Source organism: Esox lucius, chromosome 20, assembly GCF_011004845.1.
Source record: "Esox lucius isolate fEsoLuc1 chromosome 20, fEsoLuc1.pri, whole genome shotgun sequence".
Taxonomy (NCBI): Eukaryota; Metazoa; Chordata; class Actinopteri; order Esociformes; family Esocidae; genus Esox; species Esox lucius.
Genome location: NC_047588.1, coordinates 726,196 through 744,547, shown reverse-complemented (window position 1 = coordinate 744,547; position 18,352 = coordinate 726,196). Strand labels below are relative to the sequence as shown.

Here is an 18,352-nt window from a genome sequence, read left to right as displayed (position 1 = left end):
GATATTATCATATGTGTATTATTAACATGATATCAATATTTAATTTTGGTGAGCTTGTGCAAATTGTAGCCTCTTTTTCCTATTTGTAGTGGAGATGAGTGGTACCCGGTGGGGTCTTCTGCTGTTGTAGCCCATCCGCCTCAAGGTTGTGCGTGTTGTGGCTTCACAACTGCTTTGCTGCTTACCTCGGTTGTAACGAGTGGTTATTTCAGTCAAAGTTGCTCTTCTATCAGCTTGAATCAGTCGGCCCATTCTCCTCTGACCTCTAGCATCAACAAGGCATTTCCGCCCTCAGGACTGCCGCATACTGGATGTTTTTCCCTTTTCACACCATTCTTTGTAAACCCTAGAAATGGTTTTGCGTGAAAATCCCAGTAACTGAGCAGATTGTTAAATACTCAGACCGGCCCGTCTGGCACCAACAACCATGCCACGCTCAAAATTGCTTAAATCACCTTTCTTTCCCATTCTGAGTTCAGGAGATTGTCTTGACCAGGACCACACCCCTAAATGCATTGAAGCAACTGCCATGTGATTGGTTGATTAGATAATTGCATTAATGAGAAATTGAACAGGTGTTCCTAATAATCCTTTAGGTGAGTGTATATATATATAGTTAGGTCAAATTGTGTTATTTTGGCTGTTTACCAAAATATACAGCTCTGGAAAAAATTAAGAGACCACTCCTAATTTTTCTTAAATCAACATCTCTACATATGGCAGCTATTCCATTCCAGTGTCTGTTAAATTCCAACAAAGGTACAACTCATTTTACTTAATGAGGTACTGATTAGGTGATTACCTGAACCAAATCTTATTTAACGAGGAAAAATATAAAAACCACTGCTGTGGTCATCACTATCCTCTTACAATAGGACCAGTTGGATGGCAAAAACAGAAGTAGTACTTCAAAGGTAATTTGAATAAAAAAACAACTATTCAGCATGACAAAAGAGTTGAAAAGAAAAGCTTTGAGTGAGGAAAATAAGTGTTAAATTCTGGTTTTATTGGCAGAGGGATACAGTGAACGTCAGGTTGCTTCCATCCTGAAAATGTCAAAAATGGTGGTTCATAAGAACAAGGACAAGCAACAGACATTGGGGACCTGACTGTCAACTCATTCGAATGTCACTCAACAACCGTAGGATGACATCAAGTGACCTACAAAAAGAATGTCAAACAGCAGCTGGGTCCAAATCAACTGTTAGGAGAAAAAAAGAACGCATGGGTGAGCTCTGCAACACTGGGTGTTCCATTCCATCATCGTCTTGATTCAGACCTGCACCAGCACCAACTGAACTGGTATCAACTTCCAGCTTGAAAGCCTTCCCAAATTCTGGTGCAGAAAGAAGGTTCTGGGTCGAGAGCCAGTACCAATCGCCAGGGTGGTACACGGGCGTCGCCCTGCGATGGCGGTCAGCCTGGTGTTTGTGGCGTGTCCGGCATGCTGGAGGCACACGTGGGCCGCGTTCCACGTCTCCTCCGCATGCCGGAATCATTGGTCCACTGCAGGGGCCTTGGTCTGGCTCGGATGCCACGGTGCCAGGCCCGGCTGGGACCCTAGCACACACTGAAAGAGGGAGAGGTTAGTGGAGGAGTGGTGCAGTGAGTTCTGGGCGTACTCTGCCCAGGGCAGGAATGTGGACCACTCACCCAGCCGACCCTGGCATTAAGACTGCAGGAATCTGCCCACCTCCTGGTTAACAATGCAGTCCGTCTCCATCTCCACCCCTGTTGCAGAGAGGCGATATCCCAGAAAGGAGACGGATTGATGGAAGAAAAGCAGCCTTCGGAGCCCCCAACAGACCAAAGTGACATGTTGCTCGCGGGAGGCTGATTACACCAAGATGTCGTCGATGTACACCAGAACCCCGCAACCCCATTAAAGATCTTGTTGATGGATGCCTGGAACACTGATGGAGCATTCATGACCAGGTATTCGTAATGGCCAGATTGTAGGCACTTCGGAGATCCAATTTCATAAAGAAGCACGCGCCATGCATAGATTCCACCACAGAGAAAATGAGAGGGAGTGGGTGAGTGTACTGTACAGTAATTTGATTGATTGCACGGTAATCTATACATGAGCGCAGACCTATGTCCTTCTTCTTTATGAAAAAGAAACTTGAGGATGCAGGCGAAGTGGAGGGACGGATGTACCACTGCCCTTGCCTTAGAGAAGGCCTGTGATGAGTTGGAATATTCAATTGGAATGGGAATATTGGAGGCGCTGTTAGGACTTACCACCATGGTGGCATTCAGCGAAACTGGAATACACCTTCCCAGACACTCATGCGACCACCCCTCAATGGACCTACGGGGCCAAGAAACAGAAGGGTTATGTACAGACAACCAGGGAAGCCCTAACACAACGTGACAGGAGGTGGTGTTTATAACGTACAGTGGGTAGAACAAGTATTTGATACACTGCAGGCACAGAGAACACTGGGGCAACAGCAAAGCGCCCAGGAAAAGGAATAACATAGGTTTCAACAGTCGTCAAACAAACAATAACTCATAACTCCCCCTATCAAACAGACAGACATATACCAAACCTAATCACGCACAACAATGAACAGGTGCACCTGGTGTTGCAGAGGGAGGAGGCGGTGGCTTCAGAAGGCCAGTGACACCGACCGCCGGAGCCCAGGCACACCAGCAGGGGGAGCCCCAGGGGAGGGAGTCGTGACAACTACAGAGTAATGTTTGACACACACATGTCCAACAAAAAACATAGACAGACTGAGTAGTGGGTCTAGCACAGATGAAAATTTCCTGCAGAACGTGCGGTAGTAGTGAGAAACCTACAAAACTCCTGCCTGGTTGTAGGTATAGGAAAAACTGTTACAGCATCCACCTTAGCTGTAACAGGACACACTTGTCCACACTAGGGCTGTCACAATATCAGATTTGCACTACACGGTTATCGTGGTCAAAATAATTCACGGTAACGATACAAAACATTTTCGTCAAGTGATTAGGCTACGATAATTAATTCAAACACTAGTGGATAAGTCCAGATTTGTAGTTTAAGCACATGCATAATATGTCCATGAATAAGTTAATAAAAAAAACGTTTTGGGAAAAATACAACATCCTTTTTTCCATGTAAATAGGCAACAAAAACTGTGCTTCTTTGCGGATCTATCCTGGGGGTTCTACTGGGGCTAACGAGTTGATTTCAATGCCAGTGCATAGGTCTAGTCTTCTTGTTTAAGTACATGCATTTGTCTATAAGGTATCAAAAAACTGTGATGGTAATTTTATCGATCAGAACTCTTAAGAAGGAAGTACAGAGACGAAATTCTCTGGGCACAATAAACAGTTTATTAATTATTTATTTATTATTACTTGCAAATAAGAGAGTCAACCGCTTACAAACATAATCGTCAGAGGAGTCTCTAACTCAATATAGCTCATTCAACAGTATATATCACATACAAAAAGGGGTGTGGTAAGTTGTTGCCCATCTGTCTTGTGTCACAAAGGCTTTACCCAAAGGGCGGGCTGTCCCCCCACCTTATCCTTCCTGCCATAATGTTTACTGTTGTGTTTACCTAAAGGGGCCAACTGATCTTACTTCCCCAAGGACCACATTCCTGAGGAACAAAAGACTGACACCTTTCGTTACCTAGGCAGGAGGACATGGCCCAAATACCTAATAATCCTCTGATATTATACAGACATGTGTGTCACAATCAAAGTAAAGATTTACATACCAGCCAATGGAAAGACAGACATTTCTCAAATGCACCTTAGTTAAAAAGTTCCATAACAAAACCGAGAGGATTTTTTGGAAAAATACAACTTTAGTTTTGCCTAGTGATTCCGATATTATCATATGTGTATTATTAACATGATATCAATATTTAATTTTTTTTATATCACGGTTATCGTCAATACCGTTATATGGTGACACCCCTAGTCCACACCCAACCAGTTCACCCAGATAAGTTACTGTAGCTTGTCCAAACTCACATTTAGCCAGGTTTAGGGTCAACGAAGCTTTAGCCAAATGTTCAAACACAGCACTCAGTGTATGCATAATTATGATCAGTTCAGGTGTAGGATTGAATAACTAGGTCATCCAAGTAGGCGATAGAATCAGGAACATCCACTAAGACCTTACCAACTAGGTGTTGGAACAAGGCAGGAGCGTTGTGCATTCCAAAAGCCATCACAGAGTATTGAGGAAAAATGTCAAGGCTCACAAAAGCAGAGATATCAGATGCATAAGGGATTAATGGTACCTGCCAGTAACCTTTCAACCAATCAAGGTTACTAACAGAAGTGACAGACCGAATAGTGTCTATACAGTCATCAATATGAGGCACAGGAAAGGAATCAGGCACAGTAACAGTGTTCATTTTTCTTCAATCAGTACAAAATCTGCTCGTACTATCCGGTTTCGGTACCAAAAGACAGGGTGAACACCAGGGACTACAGTTATGTTTTGCCATTTTATTATCCATCAAATAAGCAACATTTGTTTCCATTGTCAATTGTTTGGTTGCATTGATATGGTACGGATGCTGCTTGATTGGAGCCATCTCTCCAACATTTATATCAGGCTCCAGCACTTGATGTGACTAGAGACTAGGTAAAACATTGAGCAATGTTGCAGTATCAGTCCGTTGTTCTACATTCAAATGTACCAAATGAGAGTGAAGAGACTGCAGCATCTCAGAGTTACATAAGCGTGCACCCTCCTGGGGGGTATTACCCAGCAAGTAATGCCGTAGAAGCCACTGAAGAGACATTGGGCCCTGCTGTTTGATTGGAGGGTTTCTTTGGACAGTACCTGACATGATAGGCTTTCAGCAAGTTGAGGTGGTATACGTGAGAGGGGTGCCTGCAACCAGAGTTTTTTTATTAACAAAGTCGGTTTCACATAATTTATTTTCTACCACATATGGACTGAAGAAACAGGCAGAGAGATGACCCAGGAATTGGCTACAAAACCAAAACCTGGTCACCAGTGTGAAAAGAATGACAAACAGCCCTTCTATCATAAAGATGTTTCATCTATGTCTGGGAGGAGGAAAGGGCCTTTTTGGCTAGGGCATGTGCATTATGCAAGCGCTCACAGAGTTGACTCACATTGTCTAACATGCTTGTTTGTGGGGGACATGAGTCGTTCAAAATAATCTGCTCTTTTAACACTTTCAATGGACCTCAAACAGTATGAACAATGATGAGATCAGCTGGACTGAACCCAAGAGGTTCATGTACAGTATCAAGGATAGCAAACAAAACAAAAGTTACACCTTCATGCAAATCTTTCTCTGTCCATGCAATATCTCCGTAACAGCGCTTTAATGGTCAGGTGCCAGCGTTCCAGAGCACCCTGACTCTCTGGATGATATGCGCCTGACACCTTGTGAGAAATGGACAGTGTCTTTAATACACTTTCCAATAGCTTTGAGAGAAAGTTTGTTCCCTGATCTGTTTGTAGCACTTTAGGAAGACCAAAAGTAGAGAAGTAGTTCATCAAAGCTTTGACAACAACTTTGGATGTAATTTTCTGAAGGGGGATCACCTCTGGATATCTTGTAGCACAGCACATTATTGTAAATAAATAATGGCAATGGTCCAGCACAATTGACTATCACCCAATCAAATCTATCATCTATGGGATGAAGAGGAGCTGGTGAAATGACTTGATTTGGCTTTCCTGTAACTTGGCATACATGAAAAGTACGACAATATCAAGATAAATCAAACTTTAATCCTGGCCAAAAGAAATGTCTAAGTACATGGGCGTATGTTTTAGTAATTCCTAAATGACCTGACCATGCCTGATCATGAGGCCAGCGAAAACACATGCCTACGGTACTGCTTAGGAACAACAACTTGAACCATAGTTCTCCACTCACACTTAGAGCTGTGGGTGCTCCACTTTCTCAGCAGGAATCAATTTACCAGGAAGTAAGCTACTTTCATCCGCTGAACTGCTTTAGGCGTAAGAAAAGACGAGAAACACTCATACTTGCATACTCCTTTTGACTGGCAACGAGTGCCTTTCGGATGGCTACAACAGGCACACAGTTAGCAGTGGGAACCTTGTCCACAGAACAACTAATTGTCTTCATAAAACTGCCACTTTTCAGTTGTTTAGGAGACTGCAACTGTCTGCGTCTCAACACAGGACAATCACCAATAAGGTGACCTATGTGGTGACAATAAAAACACTCACAGACTTCTCTCTGGGCAGGAGGAAGATCAGAGGAGCGCACAAGAGAGCGAACAGGATGAGTAATAGGAGGTACAGGTCTCCCCTAAACACGAGGAGGGAAGGCTTACAATATTATTTCAATGGGGGAACTAAGGCTATGTTTTTGCCCATGTTTAACATGTCAGGTGGAGGACCAAGGGGTGTAAACATTCTAGAAGATGCTGGACCTCCCTGCTGCTCAAGGAGAAAGGACCGGTTTACTAGCCTTTAAATCAAGCTGATGAATTTTAACTGCCGTTCATATTAATACTTAACATTTATAACTACATTTTTTTATATTAACAAAGACAAATACATGTTAAGTAAGACCTATAATTCATTGTTAATATTTACTGCATAATTAACAAATGTCATTTAATGTACCCTTATTTTAAGGTGTTACCAATTCATCTGTTGTTGAGAGAGCACCCTAGATGAATATGAACAAAAAAGTATTGTATTCATATCCCAAGTGTACAACCAGCGTGAACAAAATCTAACTGATGTACAGTACTTTGCAAAAGCCTTAGGCACCTGAAAGTCAAAATAAGGACATACAGTGGATATAGTCTACACATCCCTGTTAAAATGTCAGGTTCTTGTGATGTAAAATTATGAGTCAAAGATAGATCATGTCAGAACTTTTTCTACCTTTAATGTGACCTATAACGTGAACAATTCAATTGAATTTGAGGGGGAAAAATAAGATATAAAAACTAACAATAACCGGGTTGCGTAAGTGTGCACACCTTTAAACTAATAATTTGTTGAAGCACGTTTTGATTTTATTACAGCAGTCTTTTTGGGTAGGAGTCTATTTAGCATGGCACATCTTGACCTGGCAATATTTGGCCACTCTTCTTTGCAAAAGCGCTCCAAATCTGTCGGATTGCGAGGACATCTCCTGTGCACAGCCCTCTTCAGATCACCCCAGATTGGATTCAATTGGATTCACGTCTGGGCTCTGGCTGGGCCATTCCAAAACGTTAATCTTCTTCTGGTGAAGCCATGCTTTTGTGGATTAGGATTCAAGCTGAAGAAAAACAACCCCAAAGCATGATTCTGCCACCACCATGCTTCACTGTGGGTATGGTGTTCTTTGGGTGATGTGCTGTGTTGTTTTTGCACCAAACATACCTTTTGGAATTATGGTCAAAAACTTCAACATTGGTTTCATCAGACCATAAAACATTTTCCCAAATGCTTTTTGGAGACTTGATGTTTGTTTTAGCTGGGCTTGGATGTTTTTCTTTGTAAGAAGTGGCTTCAGTCTTGCCACCCTACCTCATACCCCATATGAAGAATACAGGAGACTGTTATCACATGTAGCACACAGCCAGTACTAATTCCTGCAGTTCATTTAATGTTGCTATAGGCCTCTTGGAAGCCTCCCTCACCAGTTTTCTTCTCGTCTTTTCATCAATTTTGGAGGGACGTCCAGTTCTTGGTAATGTCTCTGTTGTGCCATATTTTGTATATAGTGCTGTACGCTGCCTGCTGTTACCTACCTTGCTACCTGCCAAACTACATAAACTAATTGGTCAAATTCTACTTTAAGAGTTTACCAACGCAATATTTTTTATCGGTGGACCTCTTACCCAAGCAAGCCTCCAGAAAATTGGAGCGAAAGTGGCACTCCACCAAGTTGGAAGTATTCAGACAAGCCTAGATAGACAGGACGCTACAATACCGAAAATCACTCACATCTGCTCGATCAGCTTATTTCTCCAACCTGAGTGAGGTGAACAAAAACAATCCAAAATGTATCTTTGATACAGTTGCTAAGTTAACAAAAAAGCAACGCTCAACAAGTGAAGTGGGTCTTCACTTTGGCTGTAATGAATACATGAATTACTTTGATGAAAAGATCATCACCATTAGAAAACAAATAACTGACTCCTCCTTAAATAGTTATAGTCCCCAAAATCTCCTGTTCCTCCAAAAAATCGTAGAAAAATGTATTTCCCAACAACTGAATGCCTTCCTGAAAACAAATTGTCATGGTGCGGTGAGCAGCAGCGCCACCGTGCCATATTTCCACAAGTTCCCATATTCTCACGAACACATCCCGGACTGTCACATGTTTCCCATCTTCCACACCAGGTCCCAATCTAGCTCGTTTGTATGTGTATATATGTTTCCCCTCTGCTCCCCACATTGTGGATCATTGTTGCTGTTTGTAGGTTAATCGGTGAGTGTTGTTTAATGTACTGTTTGAATGTTTATTGTTAAGACGCATGTTGCGCACTTTGATTTCATTCAGTCATTAGTATTGTTTTCCGTTCGTGTTTGGTTTGTTTGTTGTGTAATAAAACCAACGAATGTGATATCTGCCTGCGTCTGGTTCCCTCCAACACTACACCAAGACGAGTCGTTACACAAATAACATTTATGGAATGCTCCAGTCCGGTTTCAGACCCCATCATAGTACTGAGACTGCACTCGTGAAGGTAACAATGAATTTCTAATGGCCTCAGACAAAGGTTCCGCATCCATTCTGTTGCTTCTTGATCTTAGTGCTGCTATTGACACTATTGATCACTCCCTTCTCTTAGGGAGACTGGAAACACATATTGGGCTACATGGACATGTTCTAGCCTGGTTTAAATCGTATTTGTCTGAAAGATATCGTTTGTTAGTATGGATGGCATATCCTCTGACAAGTCAAAGGTATGTTTTGGTGTTCCTCAAGGCTCGGTTCTGGGCCCATTATTGTTCTCACTATATATGCTGCCTCTGGGTGATGGAATCCGGATTCACAATGTCAATTTTCACTGTTATGCTGATGACATACAGTTATATATTTCAATGAAGCATGGAGAAGTCCCAAAATTGCATTTCAAATATTAGGAAGTGGATGACAGAGAACTTCTTGCTTTTAAACTCAAGAAAAACAGAAATGCTAGTTTTAAGACCCAAGAAACAAATAACTTTGTTAGCAGATTTCATTGTGAACCTCGGTCGTATCCCAAAAAACTAAGAAACCTTGGCGTTACCCTTGACCCTGGCCTTCACAAATGTTGCTGACCTTCACAAATCAAGGAATGGCTATACAAATAGCTATGGGCCTGAATATACCCATCTTCACAATTAAGGCAATAACTAAGAAGTACAAAACAACAAAAGCTGTGATGAACCTGCCTGGAAGGTATTGAATGTGTTTTTTTCTCCCACGCACAGGAAAAGGATAGTTCAAGTGGTAAAAATAACTCCAGGGATCCCAGTTGGAGAATTGCAAAAGTCAGTTACATCTTGGGGTCACCAATTCTTCAAAACTACGATTAAATAGCACCTCCATGCTTTTTTGGACTGGTTGCCAGAAGAAAGTCACAGCTGTTACCAAACCATTAACGTAAATGCCTGGAGTTTGCTAAATGTCATTGCTACCAGGTTCTATTTTCTGATGAGACAATAGAGAGGTGGGCTTGTTGTTAAAAGGGACATGGTCATACAGAAAATAATCTAATTCCCAGTGTGAAGTATGGTGGAGGATCTGTAATGTTGTGTGCTGTTTTACTTCTAAAGGTCCTGGGAACCATGTTAGGATAAATGATAACACATACTCCAAGTACCAACAAATGTTAGGCTGAAACCTGTCTGCTTCTACAAGCAGGCTAAAAGTATGCATCTTCCAGCAGGACAATAATCCACAGCATGACTCCACATCCACGCAAAAATGGTTGTAACCATATAATCAAGTTATTGAAATGGGAATCTCTGATAAGGGGGAGAACACAAGTGAGAACCAAGGAATGTAAAGATCTGTAGAGTTTCTGCATGGAGAAATGGTCTCAAATTAGTTATTAGAAATATAAGAAATATTTTGTTCATGTTTACCTAGGGTGCCAATAATTCTGGAAATTCACTGTGTTTGAGCACCCTTGTTTGATTTAATGCTTCCTTAAATACCATGAATCAATAACAATAGAGGATAATTAAACAATTGATTGCAGTACCTAGGGTTATAAATCATATAACAAGGAGACAAATTAACTCATGAAATCTTTTAACAATTCGACTACTTGTGATGGAACTATTACAGTGTCTATAAATGCTGTGTTAATCAGTAAAGTCAGAGACACAGGCAAGCATATTCCATAATTCAACAATGTATTTATTTCACACAGTTTTATACAAAGTTACTCAAGAAGACATCGAAATAAAAAATTCAACAGTCAATAAAATCTCACTGACTTACAGTACAGTATACAAATAAACTGCACATATACACTCACCTAAAGGATTATTAGGAACACCTGTTCAATTTCTCATTAATGCAATTATCTAATCAGCCAATCACATGGCAGTTGCTTCAATGCATTTAGGGGTGTGGTCCTGGTCAAGACAATCTCCTGAACTCCAAACTGAATGTCAGAATGGGAAAGAAAGGTGATTTAAGCAATTTTGAGCATGGCATGGTTGTTGGTGCCAGACGGGCCAGTCTGAGTATTTCACAATCTGCTCAGGTACTGGGATTTTCACGCAAAACCATTTCTAGGGTTTACAAAGAATGGTGTGAAAAGGGAAAAACATCCAGTATGCGGCAGTCCTGTGGGCAAAAATGCCTTGTTGATGCTAGAGGTCAGAGGAGAATGGGCCGACTGATTCAAGCTGATAGAAGAGCAACTTTGACTGAAATAACCACTCGTTACAACCGAGGTAAGCAGCAAAGCATTTGTGAAGCCACAACACGCACAACCTTGAGGCGGATGGGCTACAACAGCAGAAGACCCCACCGGGTACCATTCATCTCCACTACAAATAGGGAAAAAGAGGCAACAATTTGCACAAGCTCACCAAAATTGGACAGTTGAAGACTGGAAGAATGTTGCCTGGTCTGATGAGTCAGAATTTGGCGTGAACAGAATGAGAACATGGATCCATCATGCCTTGTTACCACTGTGCAGGCTGGTGGTGGTGGTATAATGGTGTGGGGGATGTTTTCTTGGCACACTTTAGGCCCCTTAGTGCCAATTGGCATTGTTTAAATGCCACGGCCTACCTGAGCATTGTTTCTGACCATGTCCATCCCTTTATGACCACCATGTACCCATCCTCTGATGGCTTCTTCCAGCAGGATAATGCACCATGTCACAAAGCTCGAATCATTTCAAATTGGTTTCTTGAACATGACAATGAGTTCACTATACTGAAATGGCCCCCACAGTCACCAGATCTCAACCCAATAGAGCATCTTTGGGATGTGGTGGAACAGGAGCTTCATGCCCTGGATGTGCATCCCACAAATCTCCATCAACTACAAGATGCTATCCTATCAATATGGGCCAACATTTCTAAAGAATGCTTTCAGCACCTTGTTGAATCAATGCCACGTAGAATTAAGGCAGTTCTGAAGGCGAAAGGGGGTCAAACACAGTATTAGTATGGTGTTCCTAATAATCCTTTAGGTGAGTGTACATATTATCCCAAGCAATGTACATCTACATTTCCATATCTATTTTCACTTATGATTAACCAGCATAGCCATCATTATATATTGCTATTGAACAGTATAATAATTATGAGATTTATTTTGGAAAATAATTTGAAAAACCCAGGCATTCTCATAATCCATTTTGATGACTATCAGCTACCTGTTAGTCATATTCATATTCACATTATTACTATGATGCTGACATTGGTCTGCCCATGTCTTGAACAAAGACAACCAGCATAAATATATCAACACTTCACTGCTGTTTAACAAACCACTACTGCCACTAATCTGAATCTTTTTCCTTTTGAGTAATTTAGCAGACAGTTTAATCTAGAACGATTTATAGTAGTGAGTGTCATACTAGCTGACCATGGGAATCGAAGTGACAGTCCTGAGGGTTTACGTGGCATGCTTTACCAACTGAGCTACACAAAACCCTATATTTTGCCCCACAAGTAGTCTTAATTTATGGTGCCAGGTTTGTCAGTCAAGGTTCAATCTAGGTTCCATGCTGTCTTCAAGCATAGTTTTCATTTTCCAACCTCTATGTCTGGGTGCCAAAAGACAGGCAGACCCACCAGGCTGTGGCCTTCAAGCATGTGACATCTCTGTCTCAGCAGACCTTTGTTCTGCTTTTCTCCATTTTGAAGTAGTGTCATTTGTTCTGGAGCTCAATCTTTCCTTACTCACTGTATTCCAAGCTCATCAATCCCAGTGACCCTGGTTTCTTTGTTCTGATGTGGATGGCCCATCCCTTTGTACCTCTCAGATGTTCTGACCATAGATCTATGGAGGACAGAGATGAAGGTCAACAACACAATCACAAGGGAATATTGTGGAACTAAATCAAATAGTGCCTGTGTAGGAGCTAGAGCTGGTTTTATGCTCACCTGAGGAAAGTCAGCAGGTTTGCACGAGAGATCTTTACGACGCTTTGGGAAGAGTACTGTGAACTATACACAAGAAGCAAGAGAGATAGAGCAGGTCAGATATGTTTAAAGTGATATCATAAAACGATGATCCAGGCAAAACATGGTAATGAGCCATATTATCATGACACAGCAGTTATTGATTTGATAATGAACTAACATACCCATCAAACAAACTCTTATGAGAACATTCTCTAGCAATACCTTTGATCAAACAATACCTTTTGATCAAAACACTAAAGAATCTGTTGACCTTTTATTGGCCAACTTGCCAACCTACAACTTTATTGTAGTGAAATGCAATAAATGCTTTACTGACATTTACAAGGGTATAAACTAAACAATACTGTCTTTAAAATGTAACTGACCCTAAGAGGAAACATTCCAGTTTATTTCCCACTGAGGAGCTATGGGTTAAACCACTCTCTAGATGTCTCTAGGTGCTGATATTTGTTTCTTTATCATCCTTAGGAACCATTAATCCCTGACTAATGCTACAATACTCCTACACCCTTCACTCCTTTCAGTCAACTGTAATATGTTGTGGGGATGGAAAAAAACAACTCTGGATTACTCTGCCCCCTCAGGCACCCTGTAACATTCTGGTGTAGATTGATTCCACTCTGAGAGGGAACGCCTGTGTGATACACACAATAACACTCCATCAGGCTAATAATAGCATCCCAGAGAATTGAAGTATGCCTTCCGACCACACCTTTTGCACCTTAAAGAGGTTAAATGTGGAATGCCTCCTGCTCCGTGTCCTTACATAACTGACAAATAAAACTTGCACATTCCGTTGTGATTGTGTATATTTCTGACTGCTGTGATAATGTGTGTGCCTTTGCAGTAGCCTTAGCCTCACCTGTCCTGACAAAAGCTGGTGCAGATGCGATCATCAGAGTTGGCACATGTACATCGACCAACGGACCTCCGGCGACGAGACAGAGGGCTGCCCAGGCCATACACAGTGGTCTTACTTCAGGGAGAAAAAAAGAGATCTGTCAGTATTATCAGTCATCTCCAAGAAGAACATAATTTTTTTCCAATGGATTAAAATCTCTACTTACTACATAAATCAACTGTCTGAGCTGCTACCTGATTAATGCACATACTAAACATCTTATCAATGTGATATTATGTGTATATGGACACATCACTTCATATGGCGTGCAACAACACAAAGTATCAATCTGTATATCACAATCACTTTCTATGATGTAAATTCTTTGTTGTCATTGTATAAATGAGAATTGGTCTTCAACAGGCTTACCGGTTTAAATAAAGGTGAAAAAAACCAATTCCAGACATGGACAGTTGCAGGAATAATGTCATGTTGTAACAATGAACACCTTTAAAAATGTTGACTGATTATGTTTGTAATAATGTTGATAGAAATCAGATGGATTACATAATATCCACATTCTTCCTTGATGACTAATAATGTCGACAAAGCTGTTTGTATCGCATGTTGCATTGTACTGTCTGTTCCTTGATAGAGTGTAGTGCGGGTGTCTGCGCATGTATTTCTCTGAAAATGCATGTATTTCTGTGAGGTTTTTGTGCCCACCTTGGTGTGTTGACCCAGATTATGTCAAGATGGCAGAAGTAGTGACACTCTGAATCTAGTTGGTTGTTGCAGGCACAGCGCTTGGTCCGCAGTCTGTGAAGATCATTGGAGTCAGGTTTGTCTGAAAGTGGAAATCCAGAACCTGCAGGTTTGACAGAAGGAAGGAACTTTAGAAAACAGTTCTGGCGCACAAAGACGATACAGTCACCATTAACGCTAGAGAAAAAAAATTCAGAGCCTCCACCTTTACATGGAAAGACAGTTATCATCTGTTATCGCTGTTATCAGCCTACTCAAAGATTTGGAAGGGTGTGCTAATTGTAAAAGGCAAACATACATTTGAAGGACACCTCACATGTTTATTGACTTTCCAAAGCAGGTCAATATGAGAAGAATGTGTGCAATGGAGCATTAACTCATTATAATCTAATTTGTCATTCAATGACAAATCTGTACAACCAAAGAGCAAATATATGTTTGCACAAGTTCAAGTTGTTTTGACAACCCAGATCACTCAAATATAAGATCATCTATTTGATGTATGAGATGAAGCTCCAGAGAATATATAAAAAAGTCAGACGTTTCCCCTTACCGCCTGGAGGATTTGATTTAGGTGAGATGCATTAACCACTAGATTACCTGCAGTCCCTCTCAATGTGTTTTTGTACCTATGAGAATGTCCCTACGAGAATAATAGAACCATTATCTTTGAAAATAATCAGTAGAAGACACTTGGTTGTGCATTTTCAATGCTTCAAAAGGTGTGATGAAGTGTATTTTTCCTTGTGGAAGAAATAACTAATCCTAAGAGAACATACTGTATTACAATGATAGCAATGTGACAGACTTACCGTCCTGGATGCACACACGCACTGAGATGAGAAGGAGCAGGCTGGCATGTGCTGACATGGTCTATTTGTAAAGCTCACAGTGAAATATATGATCCTTAAATAATGTGCTATGGCAAATTATTCAAGCCTCTTCTACTTTGCTGTTTGCTTGTTTATCTGCAGGTGTCTGAGCGGTGGCCCTACACTTATAGCCTGCTTCCCCTATGATGTCACAGTGGAAGCCCTGCCCCTGTCTGCTACAATAATAGATAACAGAACAGTAGATGGGCTGATGTCATAGAGCCCCTATAAATCAGAATGGAGCTATTTGACAGCCATCTTACCTGAGACTTCTAAACAATCTACAATACAAACACAAGGTAGAAGTGGCATTTCAGTTATTATCACAGTTACATTTCCTTAATATATATAAATAGCCACTGTCATGTATAGCATAATACATAAAATTACTGTACTTTTCAGAATATTAACAAACAAATCCATTTGAAGTACTTTTCAATAATTTCTTAATTTAAGAGTACAAAATGGCTATGTAGGAATATACAGGATAGTACTTTAAATACAGTGCAAATATATCCTTCTTTATTTCCTAAATAACAATTAACTGAGGTTTTAAATGATAATACATGTATGTATTGTATATACATAAATATTTTAATTTCATTTCACTGTAGAAATCACTTTTAGTAATAGTACGCTAAACAGAGCAAGCTAGCTCACTAAATTTGGTATGCTAACAGCAGCTCTGTAATCGGACGGAATAGGAGTAATAAGGCACATTTTTGGTGGACAAAGGCTACCCAACATCACCATATGCTGATTACATAAAGTAATTATGTTTTTTAGACAAAAAAAGTGTTGTTTCACATATGTTGTATGCAACATGCTGTAGCAAGCTAGCTTTTCTGTAGCAAGCTAGCTGGGACCGTTATAATAATAATAAAAAAATACATAATTCTGATACTGTTAAGTTACGTAGCTCAACAGCTACTGTAAGGTTAGGCTGGATTAGTTTTCTTGTTTCACTGATTAAAAACATGGTATGTACAGTTAAGTATGTTATCATACATTTCTACACTATTACTGATGCGTGAACAATGTTTCCCACCTCCTTTATATCGTTCATCCTTTTTCTGGACCAAATTACTGCTGCACAAAATACCACCATGACTAGTGTTAAATGGCTTCACTTATCCGAACTGGTCCCAAGTAAGATGGCAGAGCTATTGAGACGTCATATAGAACTATATGTCCCATCTATGCTTCATATCTATGTCTACAATGTTGTAAAACTCCTTCTAAGGGTTTTAGCTGCTGAACATTCTAAGAATTGATTCTATAAGTTCTCCACTCCAGCCTATAGCTCACCAGACCAACAGCAGACAAGGAAGAGTTTGGTTATCATTTTTAGGTTGTGGCATTCACTTTCTAAATACACTGTGTGATGTGTAACATACTTTTTCTGCCATATTTTTCTGATGTTTGATATGCAGAGAACCTGTTTGGGAAGGAAAGAGAGGGTGGGAGTGGGAAGGCCATGTGGAAAACGAGATAGATGGCTCCAGATTGCCTGCTTTGCATGGAACGGAGGCAGGGTGCTTTGGAAATAATTAAAGGGTAACTGAATGCAGAGAGGTGCTGAGAGGTGGTGGAGGGGAAATGGGTAAGCATACCATATTCTGACTATCTGCATAAAGCAGAGTGTGTGAAAGTTGGCTCAGTTTGACAGTGATTAACGGCTGAAATGAATCTTCCATTGGGTGTTAACAGAATAACTTTTAGATTATTTACTGATGATTGTGTATTTGATTTATTTTAGAATGTACACTACTGTTCAAAAGTTTGGGGTCACTAAGACATGTTTTTGAAATAAATTAAAATTGTTGTCCATTAAAATAAAATAGATCAGAAATACAGTGTAGATATTAATTTTAAACATTACTATTGTAGCTGGAAACTGCTCATTTTCAATGGAATATCTAAATAGGTGTATATATCTAAAGAGGCCCATTTACTAGCAACCATGAGTCCTGTGTTCCAATAGAATGTTGTGTTTGTTAATCCAAGATCATTATTTGAAAAGGGAAATTAGTCATTAGAAAACCATTTAACGGTTGTTAGCACTGCTGAAAACTGTTGTGCTGATTAAATAAGCAACAAAACTGGCCTTCTTTAGGCTAGTTCAGCATCTGGATCATCAGTGTTTATGGTTTTCGATTACAGGCTCAAACTGTCCAGAAACAAAGAATTATAATCTGAAAATGGTCTATTCTTGTTTTAAATAATGAAGTCAATTCACTGGGAGAAACTGTTAAGAAACTGAGGATCTCGTACAATGACGTGTACTACTCCCTTCACTGAACAGCGCAAACTGGCTCTAACCAGAATAGAAAGGAGTGGGAGGCCCTGGTGCACAACTGAGCAAGAGGACAAATACTTTAGAGTATCTAGTTTGAGAAACAGATGCGTCACATGTCCTGAACTGGCAGCTTTTTTAAATAGTACCCACAAAACACCAGTCTTGGCACCAACAGTGAAGAGGTGACTCCAGGATGCTGGGCTTCTAGACAGAGTACTTCCTCAATTTGTGATTTATCTATTGGCAAGCCTAAAAGATTAGAAAACCCTGTGTGCAAACTGCCGGTCCTTTTCTGTGTTTCCTCTCTGGACACCTCTACCTGAATCTTCTCAAATAATAAACACGTTATATTACCTATCTGAAATTGTCTAACTTAATATATTCAGAAATGTGTCAGGAGGACCATGCATAGATATGTAATTAATATCTATTCTATAAAATTACCAAATATCTCAACATGCCTAAATGCTGCAAAAATATAAGCATCCTGATATTTCACACCTAAAGTACTACACTTTGTCTGTAAAGCCCTTTTACACAAATTCCCACACAATCTAACCTCTTCATTAACATATAAAAGCAGTTCCTATGAAATAAGATTGTTGTATTTGCTAAATCCCTTCTGTTTCCACTGATCTTCCTGGACAACATCTCCTAGCCTTCTCTAATTATTTTCCCATGTTGCTCTTTTGTCTATTGGATTCCTTAAGTTTGGGTGTATCTTACTGTAGCACCTCTGATGCTAAATTAGAACAGATTATGGCTAGACCTCCAAACCTAGGTTCTAAGCAGTAGAATGGATTGACTCACTACAAAAGACTTGTATAAGAAAAGGTAAAACAGCTGGCACATTTAATACAACATTTTTCACAATTATGAATTGTCTTCACATTCAATATTCGTGGTTGTTATCCCAAGAATATTTTTTAAAAAAAAACTCCTTTTGGGAAAAACACAAGAATAAAATATTTGTCCTTCAGTTTCTCACGCCC

At 40.3% G+C, this 18,352-nt stretch overlaps 1 protein-coding gene across 1 annotated transcript; it reads right to left on the bottom strand.

Moving 5' to 3' along the window:
• Positions 1–11,566: 11,566 nt before the first annotated feature.
• On the bottom strand, positions 11,567–15,155 carry LOC105009636 (endothelin-2). The gene is made up of 5 exons (XM_010869064.3): positions 15,002–15,155; positions 14,151–14,292; positions 13,446–13,559; positions 12,542–12,604; positions 11,567–12,437 (listed from the first exon to the last, which is right to left on the bottom strand). The coding sequence occupies exons 1-5, from the start codon at positions 15,057–15,059 to the stop codon at positions 12,338–12,340; spliced, it is 477 nt and encodes a 158-aa protein (XP_010867366.1). The 5' UTR covers positions 15,060–15,155; the 3' UTR covers positions 11,567–12,337.
• Positions 15,156–18,352: the final 3,197 nt, after the last annotated feature.